The following is a 19,556-nucleotide window of genomic DNA, read 5'->3' on the forward strand; positions in this document are numbered from 1 at the left end:
GTAATTTGTCGGTTTGCCGGTGATTATAGTACGTTTCTAAAGGGTGCAAGCACCTGGAAGATTTTGTTTGATTTTGTCTGATTACGGACCAGACCTTTTTGACCATAAATGCTTATTTATTCAGTTTAGTGTGTGGCGAACAATTTTATAGCCAAAATACATAATCAGCAATAAGGCGATTTTGACGTAGGACTACGTCTTTGATTTCTATATGGGGGTACACTTTGTGAAAACCGAAAATGGAACATGTAACAAATTAAGAAAGATTTTGCATGTTAATAACTCAGCTGCCCCTGGTCCAATTTCAATAATTTTATCACCAATCGATCAGAAATATGGCTACGCATCGATAACAATGCTTCCGAATGTTGATTTTTAACAAGAAACTATTGAAAAACTGGTAAATGTCCAGCATTGTCCAAAAGCATCGAATTAACTAACAAATCCACCAATTACCTACATGCATATACTGCTTCCCCAGCACAGCCGTCAGAGAGTAGTAAGTAGACGAAACAAGTCGAAGTGGCATTCGCCTCCGATCCTCGGGCGCGTGCGAATAGGGAGGATGGAATTGCGTAATATTTTACACACTCATCGCCATACTCAGAACCACACGCTCCCAACGACCGTACCACTGTGTGGTGGTGTTCGGTCGTCGAAATTAGTAGCAACAGTAGCAACAGTAGCTTTCGGCGTGTGGCGTTGAAAATTGTTCTCCAGTAACAAATAAAGGCTGCCTGCAAGCAGCAAGCTGCAGAGCCCGCATAAGCAACCATCAAAGGAGGAAGAAGCTGCACAGCTATACTATGGATCGGAATCAGTAGCTCTTCGTGAGTCGCTGCGGGTCGGACATCTATGCCAAGCGTGTCACCCTCGCTCCAAATGACATACAGCTCGACAGACTCATCCGTGTTGAACACCCAGCTCAGAATTACTCAACCATTACTACAAAACGGTCTTTTTTCAGGGCCACCAAAAATTTGTTAAAGAGTATTATTTGGACATTGGTCAAGGTCATCAAAGTTTACATTTTTCCCTCTACCAACAACAACACATACATCAGGGCTAGATAGATCTCCACAGGATCTATAGAATCCGCGCAATTTCAAAAAACCAAAATGCACAGCATTACGAAAAGAGGTCAGGTTTCGACCAATAGCAGATAGATTTTAATTCTAAACAAACCAAACGATTGGAAATTTATCTACCAATCTGCTAAAATGAACACTTAGTTAATTTTCAATAGGCCACTATTGAAAAAAACCAACTGTCCAACTGTTGCAATGGTGTTAAAAATTATCACCGAATGCCTGAAAACAGCGCATTCCCTAACACAGACTTAAAAATCGAATTCGATGCGGTCCCACTGAACGGTGCTCATTCAATCACCGTAAGTGGTGGTGTCCAGTCCAGCAGCAGCAGGAGTGCTTTCAACAACAACAACGAAAGGCTGCCTGCAAGCAGCGAGCTGCAGAGCTCATATGAGCAACCATAGAAAAGGAGGAAGAAGTCCCATCGCTAGGCTAGGATCGGAATCAGTAGCTCGTCGTGCTCAGCTCAGCATTATTTAACCATCACTACAAAACGGTCCTTTTCAGGGCCACCCAAAATTTGTTATAGAGTATTATTTGGACATTGGTCAAGGTCATCAGTTCCCGCAAGCAGCTAGCTATCAAGGCTCAACCTGGTCTCTACAGAAGGTGTGGAATTGTAGGCCCGAATGTATTGGTGAGATTAATCATCGTCCGACCATTTTCCAGAACACGCTGCACTATGGGCAAAAATGGGTCCAAAATTACCCAAAATTCAATATCTCAACAGCACGCTGAATTCCGGCCATGAAAAACGACTTTTCCGAAGGGAAATCGTCCGGGGAATCAATTGCACGTAGTCCCATACACCGGAGAGCCTTGTAGGTATGTGTTTTGGACCATTTTACCCCATTTTCCCCTACTTTTTGGAGGAAATGTTTTTTCATAGCTCTATTTTTCGTAAAACATAAGCACTTTATGCATGGTTTTAGAATACTATGTCTTTAAACAACAGTTCATGAGATATTAGGGGAATAAGGGGTACACTTTATAGGGAAGTAAGGGGTAAAAGTGAAAAAACAATCAATAGTTTTTAATACAAAATCCTTTTTTTTTAATATCTTAATATTTTTTTCTTCAAAATACTTTTAATTAACTTTCATTTGGTATTTTGAGTTCCGTGATCGGCCAAACAGTTCAAAAGTTATAAATTTTTGAAAAAAAATCGAAAAATTTTTTTTTTTTTGACCTTCCTAATATATAAATAGTCACCCTAATGACAAAATAAAAAAATAAGGGTCTAAAAAGTTGCGATTAGGAACAAAACTACCAATTTTTACAAAATTCTGAGAACCACTATATCGTTTTGCTGTATACAGACAAAAAAAAGTGAAAACTCTTTTAAAACAGATAGCAGTAAATTAAAACTTATTTAACCCCAATTAACCTTAAAATTTCAAAAAAAAATCTTATTATTGCAGGCAACCTTTGGGTTCATTCAAACAATCGCATCGTTCAACATTTTTATGAATTAAAATAAATTTAGCGAGGGTTCACTTTTACCCCTTACTCCCCTATAAAGTGTACCCCGTATTCCCCTAATATCTCATGAACTGTTGTTTAAAGACATAGTATTCTAAAACCATGCATAAAGTGCTTATGTTTTACGAAAAATAGAGCTGTGAAAAAACATTTCCTCCAAAAAGTAGGGGAAAATGGGGTAAAATCGTCCAAAACACATACCTACAAGGCTCTCCGGTCTATGGGACCACGTTCAATCGATTCCTCGAACGATTTCTCTTCGGAAAAGTCGTTTTTCATGGCCGGAATTCAGCGTGCTGTTGAGATATTGAATTTTGGGTAATTTTGGACCCATTTTTGCCCATAGTGCGCTGGTAGGAAGTGTTATAGAATTTGAGAGAAGTGGGAATAATTCGCTTTGGGTGTATATTCAATCCCCAGAAAGCCAATAAAATCAAATTTGTGAGAAAATTAGCTCTCACGAGTTCAATCTCTCGAAGTCCCTCCTTTTTTACATATTCTGCACAAACGATACTTTCCGCCCCGCCCCATTCATATTATTCGAAAGGAAATCCTGTGAGGGATTAATTGAATATACTTTAATAACAAAATGCACAAAACTTAAACATTCATAAACAGCAACAAAATCAAAATACACCTTTTAAAGTCGGGTAGATGAATCGAAAATACTCAAGTTGACAGTCCCTTGGATTCTCTTCATCAACTTACAAATTTAATACGCTTACAAATAAAAAAACGGAAAGAGTTAAGATAATTGATGATTGATCAATTAAAAGAACTAAATGTTCACATTTGTTCCGTCCACTAGCGGTCCTACGTCAAGCTTCCGTTCGTGCCCCTAGGCACAGACCCTTCTACTTTTTTCTAGTGTACAGACAAATACAGACATATTTCTTTACCCTCATACAGACTTTTGAAAAAATCATCTAGCATCCCTGGTTCAACGCCACGCGTCGAAAGCACTGCTGTTGCTGCTGCTCCTGATGCCAACGACCGGACACCACCACACACGGTGATTGAAACTGAATCTGATCAGCGGTTGAGGGCAGCCTTGATAGCTAGCTGCTTGTGGGGAGCTTTTCGTTTTGTACTGGAGAACACCACCACTCACCACGTGGTGATTGAATAAACACCGTTTGGTGAGACCGGATTGAATTCAACTTTGAAATCTGTGTTAGGGAAATCGCTTTTCACAGGCAATCGGTGATCATTTTAATTATCATAGCAATAGTGACATTTTTAAAAATGATTAAATCCAGATTTCGTAGGAATGCATAGGAATATTTCTGATCGATTGGTGGTAAAATTATTGAAATTGGTCCAGGGGCAGCTGAGTTACTAACGTTCAAAATTTTTCATAATTTTGTTACATGTTCCATTTTCGGTTTTCACAAAGTGTACCTCCATATAGAAATCACAGAGGTAGTCCTACGTCAAAAATATTAGACTCGTTTTTTTTTATTCCGCTATTAGGGTGACCATTTCCGTGGGTGGCCTGATTTTTTTTTCAAAATTGCATTTTTTTTAAATTCATAACTTCTGAACCACTGGATCGATTTTTACCGTTGAAATGTTTTTAATGTAGTTTTAAGGAAAATTACAAAACACCCAGAAATATTTCATTTTGAATAAAAAATACGTATCAAATGCTTTTTCTTGATTTTCAGTGCAAGGATCTTTTTATTTTTAGTTTAAATTAATAGCTTCGGCAATTAAAAGTGCTTTTTAAGAAAAAACGAAAGGTAAAATAAAAAGTTGGGATTTTGTATGGAAAAAAAGCTTTATTGGTTTGCAGATATGTGCGATATGTTTTTATATTTTTCCTTGAACATTTACATTTTTTACACAACATATCAGCGATGGTTATTTTTTCGTTTTTAAGTCATATTTTTTTGAAATTATAAAGTGTTAGGTTTCCTCTCAATACTCCTATAGCGACATTAAAATGGTCACGACGCATGGTAGTTTAGTCACATAAGAGTATTGAGTGAAAACCCAAAACTTAAAATAAAGCACATCACTGATTTTTGAAACTATTTTTTCAAGGAAAAATATTAAAACATTTTGCGCTCTCTGTCTACAAACCAAGAAAATCATAAAAAAAATACAATCAATGGTTTTATATTATTATTTTTTTAATATCATTTTTTTTTTCAAAACATAACTTTCAACTACCTTTCATTTGTAAATTTGATCTTTGAAATCGGCCCAGTTCAAAAATAATAAAGTAATAAAAATTCATTTTTGAAGAAAAATAAAATGATATTTGTTTGGACAACCCTAGCATGAAAATGACAAAATATAAAATACGGGTCTACTATTGTGCGATTGGGAACAAACTACTAATCTGTACGAAATTATGAAAATCACTATATCGTTTTGTTATGGAATGGCGGTAATAGCTCATATCCGTTCTATCGATCAGAAAAGATCAATAATATCAATGATTTCACCGTGCACAAATCAACAATAAGTTTGTTCCGATGGGTTAGTTAATTACCTACAACATAAATCCTATTAGAGCGCATTGTATGAATATTTACGCTCATTGTTCTCAATACAAAAGAAGCGCTCCTAGCGAATCCCCTTTTTCTACGTTTATCCGTAGGACGAAGAAAATCTAGTGGCGTTTCAATGCGTTAGGACTGAATTGAAACTCGCAGGACGAATTTAGAATCAAGAAGAAGTATTAGATTTTAAGCAATATCTCAACAATTTGTGACTCTGTATCAAATGTAGCGGCACGTATGGAAAGGTGAATAAATTTAGAAGTCATTTTTGACCGAAATATTCCATTTTTGTTTAAACTGGTTCAGAAAAGAGAGATAAAGTGCGGGTTGTGCTTCGTAGGACGGAAATTAGATCAAAAACCCTACATGTTTTTTTTTTTAAACGATGTAGGTGACGTGCAAGCGGCCCAGGCCCCGCGAACATTTGATAAAGATGTCTATAGTTGTTGGTGCGGTCGTGCTTAATAACAAAATAAATGTGTGCCCTCGCATTTCTTTGGTGCCCGGCATGACCTCGATTACACGTGAGCTATTGTTCTGTTGGTGTGACGAGTCAGGCGTTCGCGCGAGTACTGCTTTTGTTCACACTTGACTTAGATGATTTGAGTTATTTGTTTATCTGTCGTCAATTAGTGTAGACCGTTTTACTTTGAATGACTGGAAGTGATGAACGTGATCGTTGTAGTCGTTCTTGCTTCTGCTTACTATTGGGATGTTTGAATCTATTTTCCACAAATGTACATTGATCAAACAGGTATTTATTCAACATGATATGGTCAAAATCTTACTCTTTAATTGAAATTTTTACCATTTAAATGCACTGAAAAAATATATCTGATAAAAATATTAGTTGGAGAGAAAACCAATTATGTTCAATATAATTGTGCTAAGAGTATTATTTATTTAAAATTCCAGGCTGTAGGTCAAACACAAAGTTGTAGGAAATCATGAAAAGTTAAAAAAAAAACCGAAGCAAACAATGGTGCAAAATTTAGCTTAAAATTACAGACAAACAGACGTTACTATTTACAGCTGGTCATCGTACATGCGTTTAACGTTCAATTTGAATTCGGAAAGTTCGCGAGAAACACGAGAGAGGCGCACGCAGTCATTCAATCACATTTCGCGTCTTTTCATTTGATCGTGCACTACGCTTGTTAGTGCGCGTTAGTTAGAATGAGTGATGTGTTAACATGGGTCGCAAGTGTGAAGTGTATTCTTGTAATCACAGCGAAGATAAAAATCCAGGAAGATCCTTCCATGGATTTCCTCGGGATGCGGAAAGGTATTTAAGTCCCAGAATCACGCTATTATTCATTAATGCATGTGAGGATTTTGTAGGTGCTCTCGGTGGGTAGCAAACTGCAACTCATCAGAGCTTTCAGCGACATTTGCTGAAAGAGGCCCGGAAGCCGTAAAAAAGTTGAAAATTTGCTCAGACCACTTCGGTCATGCATCGTTCAAAAATCCCCTTCAATCATCCAAAGGGTAAATTATGATACTTTAAGTAATCAAGCAAGGTATTAAATTTATTAACAGTTTTAAATTACTTTAAAGGTTGCTGAGTGATGCGATTTCAACTATTCAAATACCTCATTGAATACCTCACCGTGGAATGTATTGACTCTGAGTCGGATGACGAAAACTGGCAGAAGATGGAATATTCCGAAAGCCGCCCGGAAGAGATGAATGGAATTTCCAGTGAAGTTTTCTACGAAGATATTGAATTTCTAGATGTCAGGTCAGATTCCTCAAGCGTAACGGAACAGGTCCTACCAAGCTCAGGTAGCTTGAATGGAAACGATGATCATCGTTGTCATTCCCCCCATAAAATGACGAGGCATATAGAATGGTCCTTCGAATTTAACAACAGTTCAATCTTTGAAGGACTTCCAGGTAATTGCGTACTTTTATCTGTGCTTTATGTAAAACTAGTAAGAAAACCTAATTTTGTTTTTCACTTTAGATGCCGTGTTATCTGACCACGACCAAACAAACCTGAATGTTATATCAGAAGAAACCTCAAATGACCTTAGATCGAACGATGACAACTCTTCCGTCGTGAATACTCCTCCGGTTGGTTGTAGTCGTTGTATACGAAGGAAAAGGTGAAATCAGCATTCCTGCAAGATCAAATAGTGCAACTAAAGGGCGAACACGAAATTATTGCGACACATTCAACAGGGCATAACTTTTTTACCATTGGGTAAAAATCAACCAAATTTTGCACACTTTCTCATTGATGTGTATTGTGTACATGCTGTCAAACTCGAAGTCGTGTTTTTCGATTCAACGAAAATGGAGGTGAACCAACGCGAGTTGAGAGAACAAATTCTTTCCAAACACCTGGAATTTCCTGACCTGTCGCACCGGAAGTTGGGAAAAATGTTGAACATTCACCATTCAACCGTCTCCAGAGTGTTGAAGCGGTTCCAGGAGCGGTTGACGTTGGACCACGGCAAAGGAGCTGGAAGAAAACCGGGACCGGAGAACAAAAAGACGGAGGGAAAGGTGAAGCGGATGATTAACGTCTCAAGCCGTGATTTGGCTAAAAAGATCGGCATGTCGCAGAGCTACGTCCAGAATGCAAAGAAGAGAGCTGGACTACATACATACAAGGTACAGAACTTCCCAAACCGCGATGAGCGGCAACAATCGACGGCTAAAACTCGGGCACGGAAGCTCTACGAGAAGATGCTGACAAAATATGGCTGCTGTGTGATGGACGACGAAACGTATATAAAAGCCGATTTTAAGCAAATTCCGGGGTTGGAGTTTTTCACCGGCAAGAGCAAGTTCGATGTGGACGACAAATTTAAGAAGAAGAAAATGTCGAAGTTCACCTCCAAATATCTCATTTGGCAGGCCATCTGCTCTTGCGGACTGAGGAGTGAGCCTTTCGTGACAAAGGGCACAGTAAATGGCGAGATCTACAAATCTGAGTGCCTCGAGAAGCGCCTTTTGCCGTTCTTGCAGCAGCACGACGAAGCTCCGCTATTTTGGTCAGATTTGGCATCATGCCACTATTCTAAAAGTGTCCTGGAGTGGTATGAGGCCAATTCTGTCCATTTTGTTCCAAAGGACATGAATCCGCCAAACTGTCCGGAGCTGCGCCCGGTGGAGCAGTACTGGGCAATAATGAAGCGGGAACTTCGGAAGAGCAAGAAGACAGTCAAAGACGAGAAGGACATGTTAAGAAAATGGAAAAAAAAACTGAGAAACTGATACCGGATGACACTGTAAAGACTTTGATGGAGGGCATCAAGCGAAAATGCGTTCAATTTTACACTCAAGGCTCCATCGATTAACTTTTCTTTTGATTTTTGGAGTAAATATATGTATAAAACTACCCTAAAATTTTGGTTTGATTCTAAACATTATAAGAAAATTGGCATGACATTTTCGGTGTCGCAATAATTTCGTGTTCGCCCTTTACAACATGTCTTACTTAGAACAGCATAAAAACGAGTGGAATTCTAAGCCAGTTTCAAAGGTGTCAGAAACTAGCAAGGACAGATTTTCAGGCATCAACATTCGGAAAGTCGATTATAAATCACTTTATACTGCAGAAAAATCAATAACATCCAGTATGAAAAACCGGATGAAAGAACTGCAACAAGCCATGCGCTATGAAAAACGAAAAAGTAAGTGGAGAATGAAATCTGCAGCTGCCTGGAAGAAGCGAAACAATGGTATTCGAAAAGAAATGCAGTTTGCTCAAAAACTAAACACTGAAGATGCTCAGCTGGCAAAATTAGTCTGATCAGATCAAGTGCTTCATAATAGTTTGATAAATCGTACACGAAAGCCGAAGGGTAGGCGGTACAATGCTGCGTTCAAAAAATTTGCGATGGGTACTTACCTTGCTAGTCCGTCTGGATACCGATTCATTCAACGTTCTAAGGTCTTGAGTTTACCACACAAAATGTCAATTGGTAGGTGGAAATCCGCAGTTCGACTAGAACCTGGACTGAGCAAGGAAATCCTAAACCGCATTGCTTCGAAAACCAAAGGTTTCTAAAAAAAAGAGAAAGCCATAGCTTTATGCATAGACGGCATGTCCATGAAACCGGAACTGACATATAGTGCCAAAGCTGATACTTTTATCGGATTCCCTGATGACGGAAAGAGAAATAAATACGAGAACAATGACTTAATGACTCTTGCAACAGAAGTGGTAGCGGTCGTAGTTTCAGGAATAACCACGTATGACAAACAATCTATGGAAGGAGATATCCAAACTGAACGTAATCCTGAAAAGCAACAAACAAGGTTTAAGCAGGTTAGAAAGCTTGGGTGCTCCAAATAATCATTAAAAAAAAAAAATGGTTATAGGCAATCGGTTATATATTAGCTTACAACACCCCTGGTAGTAAAATGCAATTCGAATTGGTGCAAGACGCTGTGAAGGCCTTAAGAATCCGAGGACCCTGTCCATTAGCTGTGATAATGGATCAAGGAACCACCAATGTGAGAATGGTCGAGGATGCTGGTGCAACCCAGAATAATCCATTTATCAAGGTTGACGATCACCAGATGGCAGTTATATTCGATTCTCCGCATTTACTTAAAAATTCCAAGAATATGCTGATAAAGCATAATGCAGTATTCGAAAAGAAAATAGCGTCATTTGATCACATCAGAAAGCTTTATGAATCAGACTGCATATCGACTCCAAGACTTGTTCCGAAATCGAAGGAAAGGTATGTCAACCCAACACCATTTCTAGCCATGAATGTGGCACAAGCAACTCGCACCCTCACTCAGTTGCCTTACCTTACCTTACCAATCAGGATAAGACCTTGTTGTCCTCTGCTGTCCGAAGAAGTCGTCTCCACTCTACTCGATCCATGGCCACAGTTCGCCAGCCTCGTAGTCTGCGAAGGGTCCGCAGGTCACCTTCTACTTGGTCGATCCACCTTGCCCGCTGCGCGCCTCTTCTTGTTCCTGTTGGGTCGCTTTCTAGAACCATTTTCATTGGGTTGTCGAGCGGCATTCTTACGACGTGCCCAGCCCACCGTAGTCGCCCAATTTTTGCAATGTGGACGATGGATGGTTCTCCCAGCAGCTGGTGCAATTCGTGGTTCATTCGCCTCCTCCACGTTCCGTCATCCATCTGCACTCCACCGTAGATGGTACGCAACACCTTCCGTTCGAAAACACCAAGGGCGCGTTGGTCCTCCACGAGCATAGTCCAGGTCTCGTGGCCGTAAAGGACCACCGGTCTAATCAGCGTCTTGTAGACAGTCAACTTCGTGCGGCGGCGAATTTTATTCGACTGGAGCGTCCTCCGGAGTCCAAAGTAGGCACGATTCCCTGCCATAATGCGTCTTTGAATTTCTCTGCTGGTATCATTTTCGGCGGTCACCAGTGAGCTCAAATACACGAACTCATCGACCACCTCGATTTCGTCACCGTCAATCTGAACTCGGGGTGGGAGGCTAACATTGTCTTCCCTAGAACCTCTTCCTTTCATGTATTTTGTCTTTGATGCGTTGATGGCAAGTCCAATCTGCCTAGCTTCAGAATTTAGTCTGATGTACGTTTCCGCAAGCCAAGGAGCTGGATGGACTTCCTGAATATCGTGCCACTCGTGTCTATCCCAGCTCTTCTGATCACACCTTCTAACGCGATGTTGAACAGCAGACACGAAAGTCCATCACCCTGCCGTAACCCCCTTTGAGATTCAAAGGGACTCGAGAGTGTCCCCGATACTCGAACAACGCACATCACTCGATCCATCGTCGCCTTGACCAATCGCGTCAGTTTAACCGGAAATCCGTACTCGTGCATAATCTGCCATAGTTGATCTCGATCGATTGTGTCGTATGCGGATTTGAAATCGATGAACAAATGATGTGTAGGTACGTTGTATTCACGGCATTTCTGCAGAACCTGCCGAATCGCGAAAATTTGGTCCGTGGTAGCGCGGGCACCCATGAATCCCGCCTGGTATTGCCCCACGAACTCTCTTGCATATGGTGACAGACGGTGGCATAGAATTTGGGAGAGTACCTTGTAGGCGGCGCTCAGCAGTGTGATCGCGCGGTAGTTGCAGCAATCCAACTTGTCGCCCTTTTTGTAGATTGGGCATACGACACCTTCCATCCACTCCTCCGGTAATATCTCCTCCTCCCAAATCTTGGCAATTACCCAGTGCAGCGCTCTAGCCAGTGCTTCACCACCGTATTTCAATAGCTCACTTGGTAGTTGATCTACACCAGTTGCTTTGTTGTTCTTCAGCCGACCGATCTCCTCCTCAACTTCTTGAAGATCAGTGGCCGGTAGCCTGCCGTCTTCTTCGCGTGCTCCAAGGTCTGTTGCCGTGCCACCTTCGTTTTCTGCTGCTTCACCGTTGAGGTGCTCGTCATAGTACTGCTTCCACCTCTCAATTACTTCACACTCGTTCGTGAGAAGGTTACCGTCCAAGTCCTTGCACATATCGGCTTGCGGCACGTAGCCTTTGCGCGAACTATTTAGCTTCTCGTAGAATTTCCGTGTGTCGTTTACGCGGTACAGATTTTCCATCGCCTCGCGATCTCGGTCTTCCTGCTGACGCTTCTTCCTTCGGAAAACCGAGTTTTGTCTGTTCCGCGCTTGTCTGTATCGCTCCACATTCAATCTCGTGCGGTGTTGCAGCATTCTCGCCCGTGCTGCATTCTTCTCCTCTACTAACAGTTTGCATTCGCCGTCAAACCAGTCATTTCTTCGGTCCGGGATTGCAGTACTTAGTGCCGCTGCAGCAGTACTACCTATGGCTGAACGGATGTCCCTCCAGCCATCTTCAAGAGAAGCTGTGCCAAGCTGCTCTTCCGTGGGTAGTGCAACTTCCAGCTGCTGCGCGTAGTCTTGGGCAATTCCGGCGTCCCGTAGTTGCTCAATGTTGGGTCGCGGCGTTCGACTTCGACGTGTGTTATGCACCGTCGAGAGTTTTGAGCGCATACATACTGCAACTAGGTAGTGGTCCGAATCTATGTTCGCACTGCGGTACGTGCGGACGTTGATAATGTCGGAGAAGAATTTCCCGTCGATTAGAACGTGATCGATTTGGTTTTCTGTGTGTTGGTCAGGTGATCTCCAGGTGGCTTTGTGGATATCCTTGCGGGGGAAAAGATACTTCGAACTACCATACCCCGGGAGGCTGCAAAGTTCACGCATCGTTGGCCGTTGTCGTTCGATACGGCATGCAGGCTGTTTGGCCCGATTGCCGGTCTATACATTGCCTCCCGTCCTACCTGTGCGTTCATGTCGCCGATGACGATTTTAACGTCCCGTTGCGAACAGCCGTCGTACACCTGCTCCAGCTGCGCATAGAACGCTTCTTTCTCGTCGTCGGGTCTCCCTTCGTGTGGGCAGTGTACGTTGATGATGCTGTAGTTGAAGAAACGGCCCTTAATCCTCAACTTACACATCCTCGCGTTGATCGGCTGCCAACCAATCACACGTTGGCGCATCTTACCAAGCACTACAAAGCCGGTTGTGAGTGTTCACGTTTCAGTGTCGAGTAATTTTTAGAATATCGTGTAGAGTACTCGTTATTATGTTGAAAAATCATGGCAAGTAATGTTCGTGTATGTGTACAGTTTTTCTCCGTCAGTAAATCTCCCTGGTAGGCCAGAGTAGAGTAGCCTACAGTATTACGCAGCCATCCACCCACCGTAGTCTACAAAACCCACCACCAGATGGAGTAAAAGCAGCATTTAGGCGGCCATGAGAGGTGATGACAAAAAAGGCCATTACAAACGGCATAACGGACACGATGACTGGCGATGAAACACGAATGGCCTGGGTCACTGACCAATAGTCAAAGGACAGTGACCCAAAGAACGTATTTCTAGGCTACATACACCGATCAGGTCTATCATCAAATAACCATCAAGGTAAACGGTCGATAGTCTCTGGTGAAATATAAGAAACATTACTGTGACAGAATATAGTGGAAGATAGTAAGAGGAAAGTGGATAAGGGTGAGAGGAAAAAACGGACAGCAGGTAAATTCCCAGAATCACCATTTTGGTTCAAAGGTCCTAATGTGAACCGTTTGTCTGTTAGGACCCCGCTGTAAATTTTAAACAGAACCGCTGAGATACACCTGGTAGACGTACCGGTAGGCTACGCCAGTCCCCAGCCAAATTAGTTACAATTCCGACAACCGCCGAAGCCGAGTCCGTCAACACACTCGGTGGCCCAGCCAGCATAAAAAGTGGAATAGCGCGCGAAGGAGATTTCCAACGCCGCCGAAGGAGAGAAGGAAGAAGGTGGAACGTGGAGCCGAGTGAAGCAGTCGTCGAGGAAACGTGGTGGTGGATCTGCAAGGGGCCCCGAAGAAGAAGGGAAAGACAACAGAAACAGGTCAGATAGGAATTAAGAAAGTGGGAGAGTTACATACGTAGGGAGGAATAGACGTGTTAGTATAATCCGACAATAAAAAGTGGTTATTTTGAATATTGAAGTGCTGTAGGAGTTTTTGCTGTATCCAGTGCGATCATTCCTTGCCACGTGGAACCTAGTTCGGTAAGCGTGCCGACCCTGAGGCCATTGTAGTCAGGGATTCTCAGGATCGCTCCCAACTGAGGTAGTAAGCACTTACACGGTTCCCAGCTCGTTGGTGGTGCCACAGCTCTCGTAGAAAGTAGCCGCTCTATGCCCGCTTTTCCATACCTTTTATCCCGTCCAGCAAAGTTCCTGCAGTGCTACGACTTCGAAGTTGCGTGGTTGAAGTTCGTCATAGATTAACCTATCGCAACCCGGGAAGCCGAGCGATTTGCAGTTCCATGTTCCGAGTTTCCAATCGTAGTCCTTATTTCGTCGCGTAGGTCTGTGCCGATTGCTCCGATCCGTATTTCTTTCTTCGGTATTTTGCAACACTCAGTTGCCAAAGGTATTCAATACTACGTACAAATCCGCGAACTATCCAATAAAGCTATGGGAACGGCGGCCTTCGTAGAATTCCACGATACGCTCTTTGACGTGTTTAATAGTAGGGCAAACAGCAGCTGTAAAAAGGTTATTTGTGTGTCTAAAAAAATGTAATTTGACTTAATAATATTACGTTCTAGCCCTATCGTGGTCCAATCACCGATAAGACACGACTATTGGAGTTTTTTGGAGAAAGCTGAAAACGTACTTCGAAATATGTATTACACAGTCAATACTTGTTTCACTATTCATAAGGTAAACACAATTCTCAATGAACATTTCAAATGGTCCTATTTTCTTTGATCGATTCTCTTCATCGACTTTCTCTTTTGATAATCACTGCTATGCAAACAGATTTCGCAGGTTCTTATCTTGCGTTCAAAACGTAAAATACAACAACGAAAGGTTTTGCAGCTAAGTTATTAATGCAAGAGACCTTTTAAAATGTTTATCTAGAATTCCAAAACCATACGCTATTTCAAAACTACCCAAATTTGGGTACAATCCACCCAGATCGGTCAAAACTGAACCTACCCAAAAATGGGTAAACTGTGTTAGGAGTGACAAGTTGACAAATGAACAACATTGACATGAATCCGATCGACGTTGTTCATTTATCAACTTGTCACTCACAACACAGTTTACCCATTTTTGGGTAGGTTCAGTTTTAGCCGATCTGGGTGGATTGTACCCAAATTTGAGTAGTTTTGAAATAGCGTGCATTTTAAAATTCAAGCTAAACAGTGCATTTGGTCCTAAGCAGCGTTGCCAGATATACCGATTTATCGGTATTTATACCGATTTTCAAACTTGATACCGATATACAGATAAGGTTTCTCAGAATACCGATTTTTTAGTTTTAATACCGATTTATACCGATTTTTTTTTTATTAAGAATCAAAATGATTACTGCCTGCCCCAACTGAATTCTCAGAGGAACCTATTGTGAGAGACTTTAATCTTTTAAAATTTTTGAGTCAGCTCTAAAAAAAATTCATCTTCAAATCTCTTATGCTTAATACTTTTTCGACTAATGCTTCCATTTCCTCGCCGTTTTTGGCTACTAAGGAGTTGAGAAACAGCTGATGGCTCATCCCAGTAATTTTTGGAAATCAGTGGCAAAATAGGTCCACAAAAACGTTAATTTTTGAACTTCCTGAAATTTCTTTAATCTTCGAAGTTTCTTCCAACTTTCCCTAGGAATTTCCGTCCACCTTACCCTGTAAATTATTTTCCAATTCCTTCGGGAAAGCTATTTCAACTTCCCTTGGAAGCTTCTTCTCGATTCGCTCGAAAGGTTCTTCCGTCTCGTCCCGTCAGTTTTTCAACATCCCCGGAACATCATAAAAGCTTCCAGAGTTTGATTGCGGTTCCATTAGTTTCAGGAAAACTTCAGAAACTTTTCAGAAGTTCTGAAACTTCAGAATAGTTCGGACTTTTGGGTAGGTTCCGATAAATTAAAGACAGTTTAATTAACTTCTGTTCAAATCCGAGAGCCCGGGAATCTGAGGAAAGTCCAGAGAACTCCAATGAACTTAAGGAAACTGAAATATTTGAAAACTTCAAAGCCCCAAGAACTTCAAAGAAATTTAATGGTTTTCAGGATAGTTCCATTTGCTTCTGGAGAATTGAGATAACTTTAGGGAAGCATTAGGACATATACATTCAAAGAAATTTCTGAACCTTTGAATGAGTTCCGCATATTTCCGAAAACTTCAGTTATGATGCGAGAGGATCATGAAAGTTATGGAAACGTAAAGTAAGTTACATGAACATTAGATAATTGTGAGAACATTTTAAGGGAAGTTCTGAGTTTTTTTTATCGGCACTTTCTAGATCTTAAAATAAAAATAAAATAAAAATCGGGAAGTTCAGAGAACTTTAATGCTGCATTAATTTGAAAGAAAAAAAAAATGAATGCGCTAATCCAGGAACTTTTAAAGAAGATAAGAGATTTTCCGGTAGTTTCATAGTTATCAGAGAAGATACGAGTACTTCGAGGATGATCAGAGAACTTCAAAACAGCCCCATTAACTTTAGGAAAATTGCCAGAACTTTCAAGGAGATTCGAAGAATTATGGGATATTCCGAAGTGCAGGAAGGAATGTTCCGAAAGCTTCAAGAACATTGTGGGATTTTCAGGGATGTTTATGAATAACAGGAAAATTGCTGGATCAATAGAGCATGTGATGAAATTCAGGGAATATTGTGCTAACATCCCCCATAAATCTATTTATTCCAGATATTTTCCATCTTCTCCTAGAAGTATCTTTCGACTGTTCCGTAAGCCCTCTGACGTCCGATTTTTTCCAGAATTTTCTTTCAATCTACCTTAGGAAGTTTCTCCCAGTGTCTCCTGGAAGTTTATTCCGTCTTCTCCAAGAAGTTCAATTAAAGTTCTACCGGATGTATCTATCGAGTTCTCCCAGAAGTTTCTTTCGTCTTCCTCTGGAAGTTTCTCCATAAATCACTATCCGTAGTTTCTTTTTCCGACTTATTTGAAGGTGGTTCCTCTGGGATTGGCTTCCGATTTCCAAACTTTTCATGCTTTTGGATTTTGAATTTTTTTGCCAGAAGTTTCTCAACATTTGTCTTGAAAGATCCCCATCGGATGTATTTTAGACAGTTTTTTGAACTTCCTTTAAACTTCCTCCACAAGATCTTCTTTAGTCTTCCCCTGGAAGTTTGTCGGTATCATTAAGAGACTAATCCAAATATTTCCCAGAAGTTTCTTCCGACTTACATGGAAAGTACATCTTTCGATTTTAGTCCAAAAATTTGAAAAAAAAATAAAATTAATTAAAATAGTTAATACCGATAAATACCGGTTTTTTAATCTTTTGATACCGATAATAATGAAAACAATCTGGCAACGCTGGTCCTAAGGTAACATTGAAGATAACCTTTTTTGCTGTTCTATTGAAGCATTCCACTAACAACCCAATTTCATTACTTCAGTTATTACTTTACGTTCTTATTATGGTTTATAGCTTATTAGCTGGCTGTAGTGACGTCATTGTCTACGAACGAGACTTTAATGGGGGAGGAGAGTCCAGCCAAAGTTTAGGCTCGGTAAAAATATTTTAAAACTTTAGAAAAGTATACGAGGGGGAAAGTCGGATCTGCAATGTCTAAATCATGGTTTATGTACAGCCCCCGAGCTGAACTGAAATCCGTCGTGTAGTGGTGAGCACTCGCCCAGCGTCATGGAAGCTGCCCACCCATCATCGTACCAAAAATTAGTAATTTATAATCCAACCCACACAAACAATAGTTCAGGTTCGTAGCTATACGTTCCCAATATGGTGTGTTCCATATTTGGCCTAAGGAATTCCCATAAGCCATTATTGTAACACACCATAATAGGAACGTATAGCCGCCATATCTGGCACATCTACCCTATGTATACGATTTTTTTTTGTTTTTCTAAATTTCATGGAGAGCTTATAGCAGACAAGGTTACACGTATCCTAGTTTTAATCAGGGGACACTAAATACTGGGTATATTTCAAAATTACAATTATGGGCGCTCCTCAAAGGTAGCGCACATTCGAAAAAAATCATTAAGTAACCAGCTCTAAATTTACCACGACAGCACTGGTTCATAAATTACATAGACATATTAATAAACTGCAATGACTACATTCTCAACTATATGTCCAAAGTTCAGCAAACATGTGCCCGCTGCAAATGGCCATCCATGAAGTCGGTTTCCATTCTCAAACATAACAACCATCGCTCCTTCGAAGAAACAAGAAACTCGCCAAAGAATCTATTGCTCCTCGCATTCCCACAGCGCAGTACACAATGAAGGATGCCAAGGAAAACCGTACATTTTTCCGCATGTCATCAAGCTGAGTAGTTGGGCTGCAGTCCAAGTTGCATCGCAGCCGAGTTTGAACAGCATGAGGTGAAATCTCGCTGCTCACGTAGAGCCGGGGGAAAATGGTAGGTAGGTACCTCCATAAACGTACGTGGATGAAAAATCGAGTGCGCTTAAATCCTGCTGGCACTTCTTAGGGGTGTGTGAGTGTGTGCTGTTGAGATACACAGGACTACGATCTGGCAGGTTCGTTGTGTGATAGTTAGTTTTTTTTTTCGTCTTGAAAGAAAACTGCAAACTATGCCAATTTCCATTCCATCGACACGTTTGCGTCATCAAATCATGTGGGATGTGTTATTCAAAATGAACCCTCGTCGTCGTAACTCCTGCGAGCATAGAGGCAGCTTATTCAGAGCGGAACGTGTCGCCAGTTCCGATGGTGCTGGCGGATATTAGCCAAATTTTTCCAGCTCGCATTTGAATGTATGTAGAAAGTAGCCATCCAGCCACTCCGTGGTGAGAGACCGGTGCCAAAGGGGCGGAACCGATACGGCTTGCACGCAGATATATGAGCGTTTTATCAGTGATTTATAACGCATATATTCAAATTTATGAATGTAATAAATATATACTCGGAACACGGGTTCGTTCATGTGTGTTAAGGAGGAAGGGGTTTTGGATGATTGAGTTAGTCAGGCGTGATTGCACGATTATTTGTTGACTTTTTGGCCAAAGGCAATATATGTACTCACCATTCACGTGCAGGTAGTAGATTATCACTTTGGGCGGATGCGTCGATATCTGGCACTCGTAGACGCCCTCGTCGTTCTTGTTGGCGGAGGCTATCTTTAGCCTCCAATTGTTGGGGTACTGGAATTCGATCGTGTACCTCGAATCACCGGAGTACGTCTGCTTCCCCACCGTTAGCAGCTGCAGGTCCGTTTCGCCGTGTTTCCGCCGGACCCACGACACCTAGGAACCGAGGAAAGAATAATTGTTTAAACTTTGCCCATTTAGCAAATCTTTCGCAAAGTCGAACAAATTACAGCGTCTGGCTGCTCCGATAAGCTGCTGGGGATTTGTTCTGCTCGATGGACAGAATCCAGCGAAATGGCACAGTCGAACCCATCCGAACGTCCCCCGTTCGGGACAGAACTTTTCTTGTAATCTTTTTCAATCTTCAAAGCGATAGGAAAATGGATGGTAGTGCAGGAGCCGCAGCAGAGAAAGAACAAGCTCAGAGACCCATAGAGGAAGCTCTTTGCGTTCTTCGTTCTACCATAAGTACTAATACTCACCGTTTTATCTTGCAGCAAACTTATCCTACAGCTTAGAAATAAATCATCACCGTTCTGCACCGTGATGTTGGTAACGTTGTCCGTTTCAAAGTGCGGACCGTACCTGTTGGGGGGAGATGGAGAGATAAAATGGAAAAAGTGGGTCAATTGGAAAAAAACGAGAAAAACGAGAAACGGGTTGAATCAAAGGATGAATGGCCACTCGTAAAAGCTTTGTAACTCAGGAGTCGTTGATTCGCTCGGATGGGAAGTAATTGTGTTTTTAAATATTCAGTTACATTGAATTGTTGCAGAAGTGGGGATACAATTGAATTACACATTGTTCGAATAAATACTGATAAAGGTTAATATTGCTGTGTGCGTCAGGAGAGCCAACTCATTTTGATCTTCCTTTACTTTGAACTTCAGTGGTCTTACACATTGCTGCAGTTTT

General features: G+C 41.2%; 1 protein-coding gene across 1 annotated transcript in view; it reads right to left on the bottom strand.

Moving 5' to 3' along the window:
- LOC135706325 (uncharacterized) overlaps positions 1-19,556 on the bottom strand; it is a 447,494-nt gene that overhangs the window by 117,637 nt on the left and 310,301 nt on the right. Inside the window, exons 4-5 of the mRNA XM_065227935.1 lie at positions 19,124-19,226; positions 18,578-18,797 (exon numbers count right to left, since the gene is read on the bottom strand). Of these exons, the coding sequence (XP_065084007.1) occupies positions 18,578-18,797; positions 19,124-19,226 (323 nt within the window). The remainder of the gene's footprint in view (positions 1-18,577; positions 18,798-19,123; positions 19,227-19,556) is intronic.

The sequence above is a fragment of the Ochlerotatus camptorhynchus genome, unplaced genomic scaffold (assembly GCF_037179485.1).
Source record: "Ochlerotatus camptorhynchus isolate MF236.1 unplaced genomic scaffold, CSIRO-AGI_Acam_v1.1 ptg000277l, whole genome shotgun sequence".
NCBI lineage: Eukaryota > Metazoa > Arthropoda > Insecta > Diptera > Culicidae > Ochlerotatus > Ochlerotatus camptorhynchus.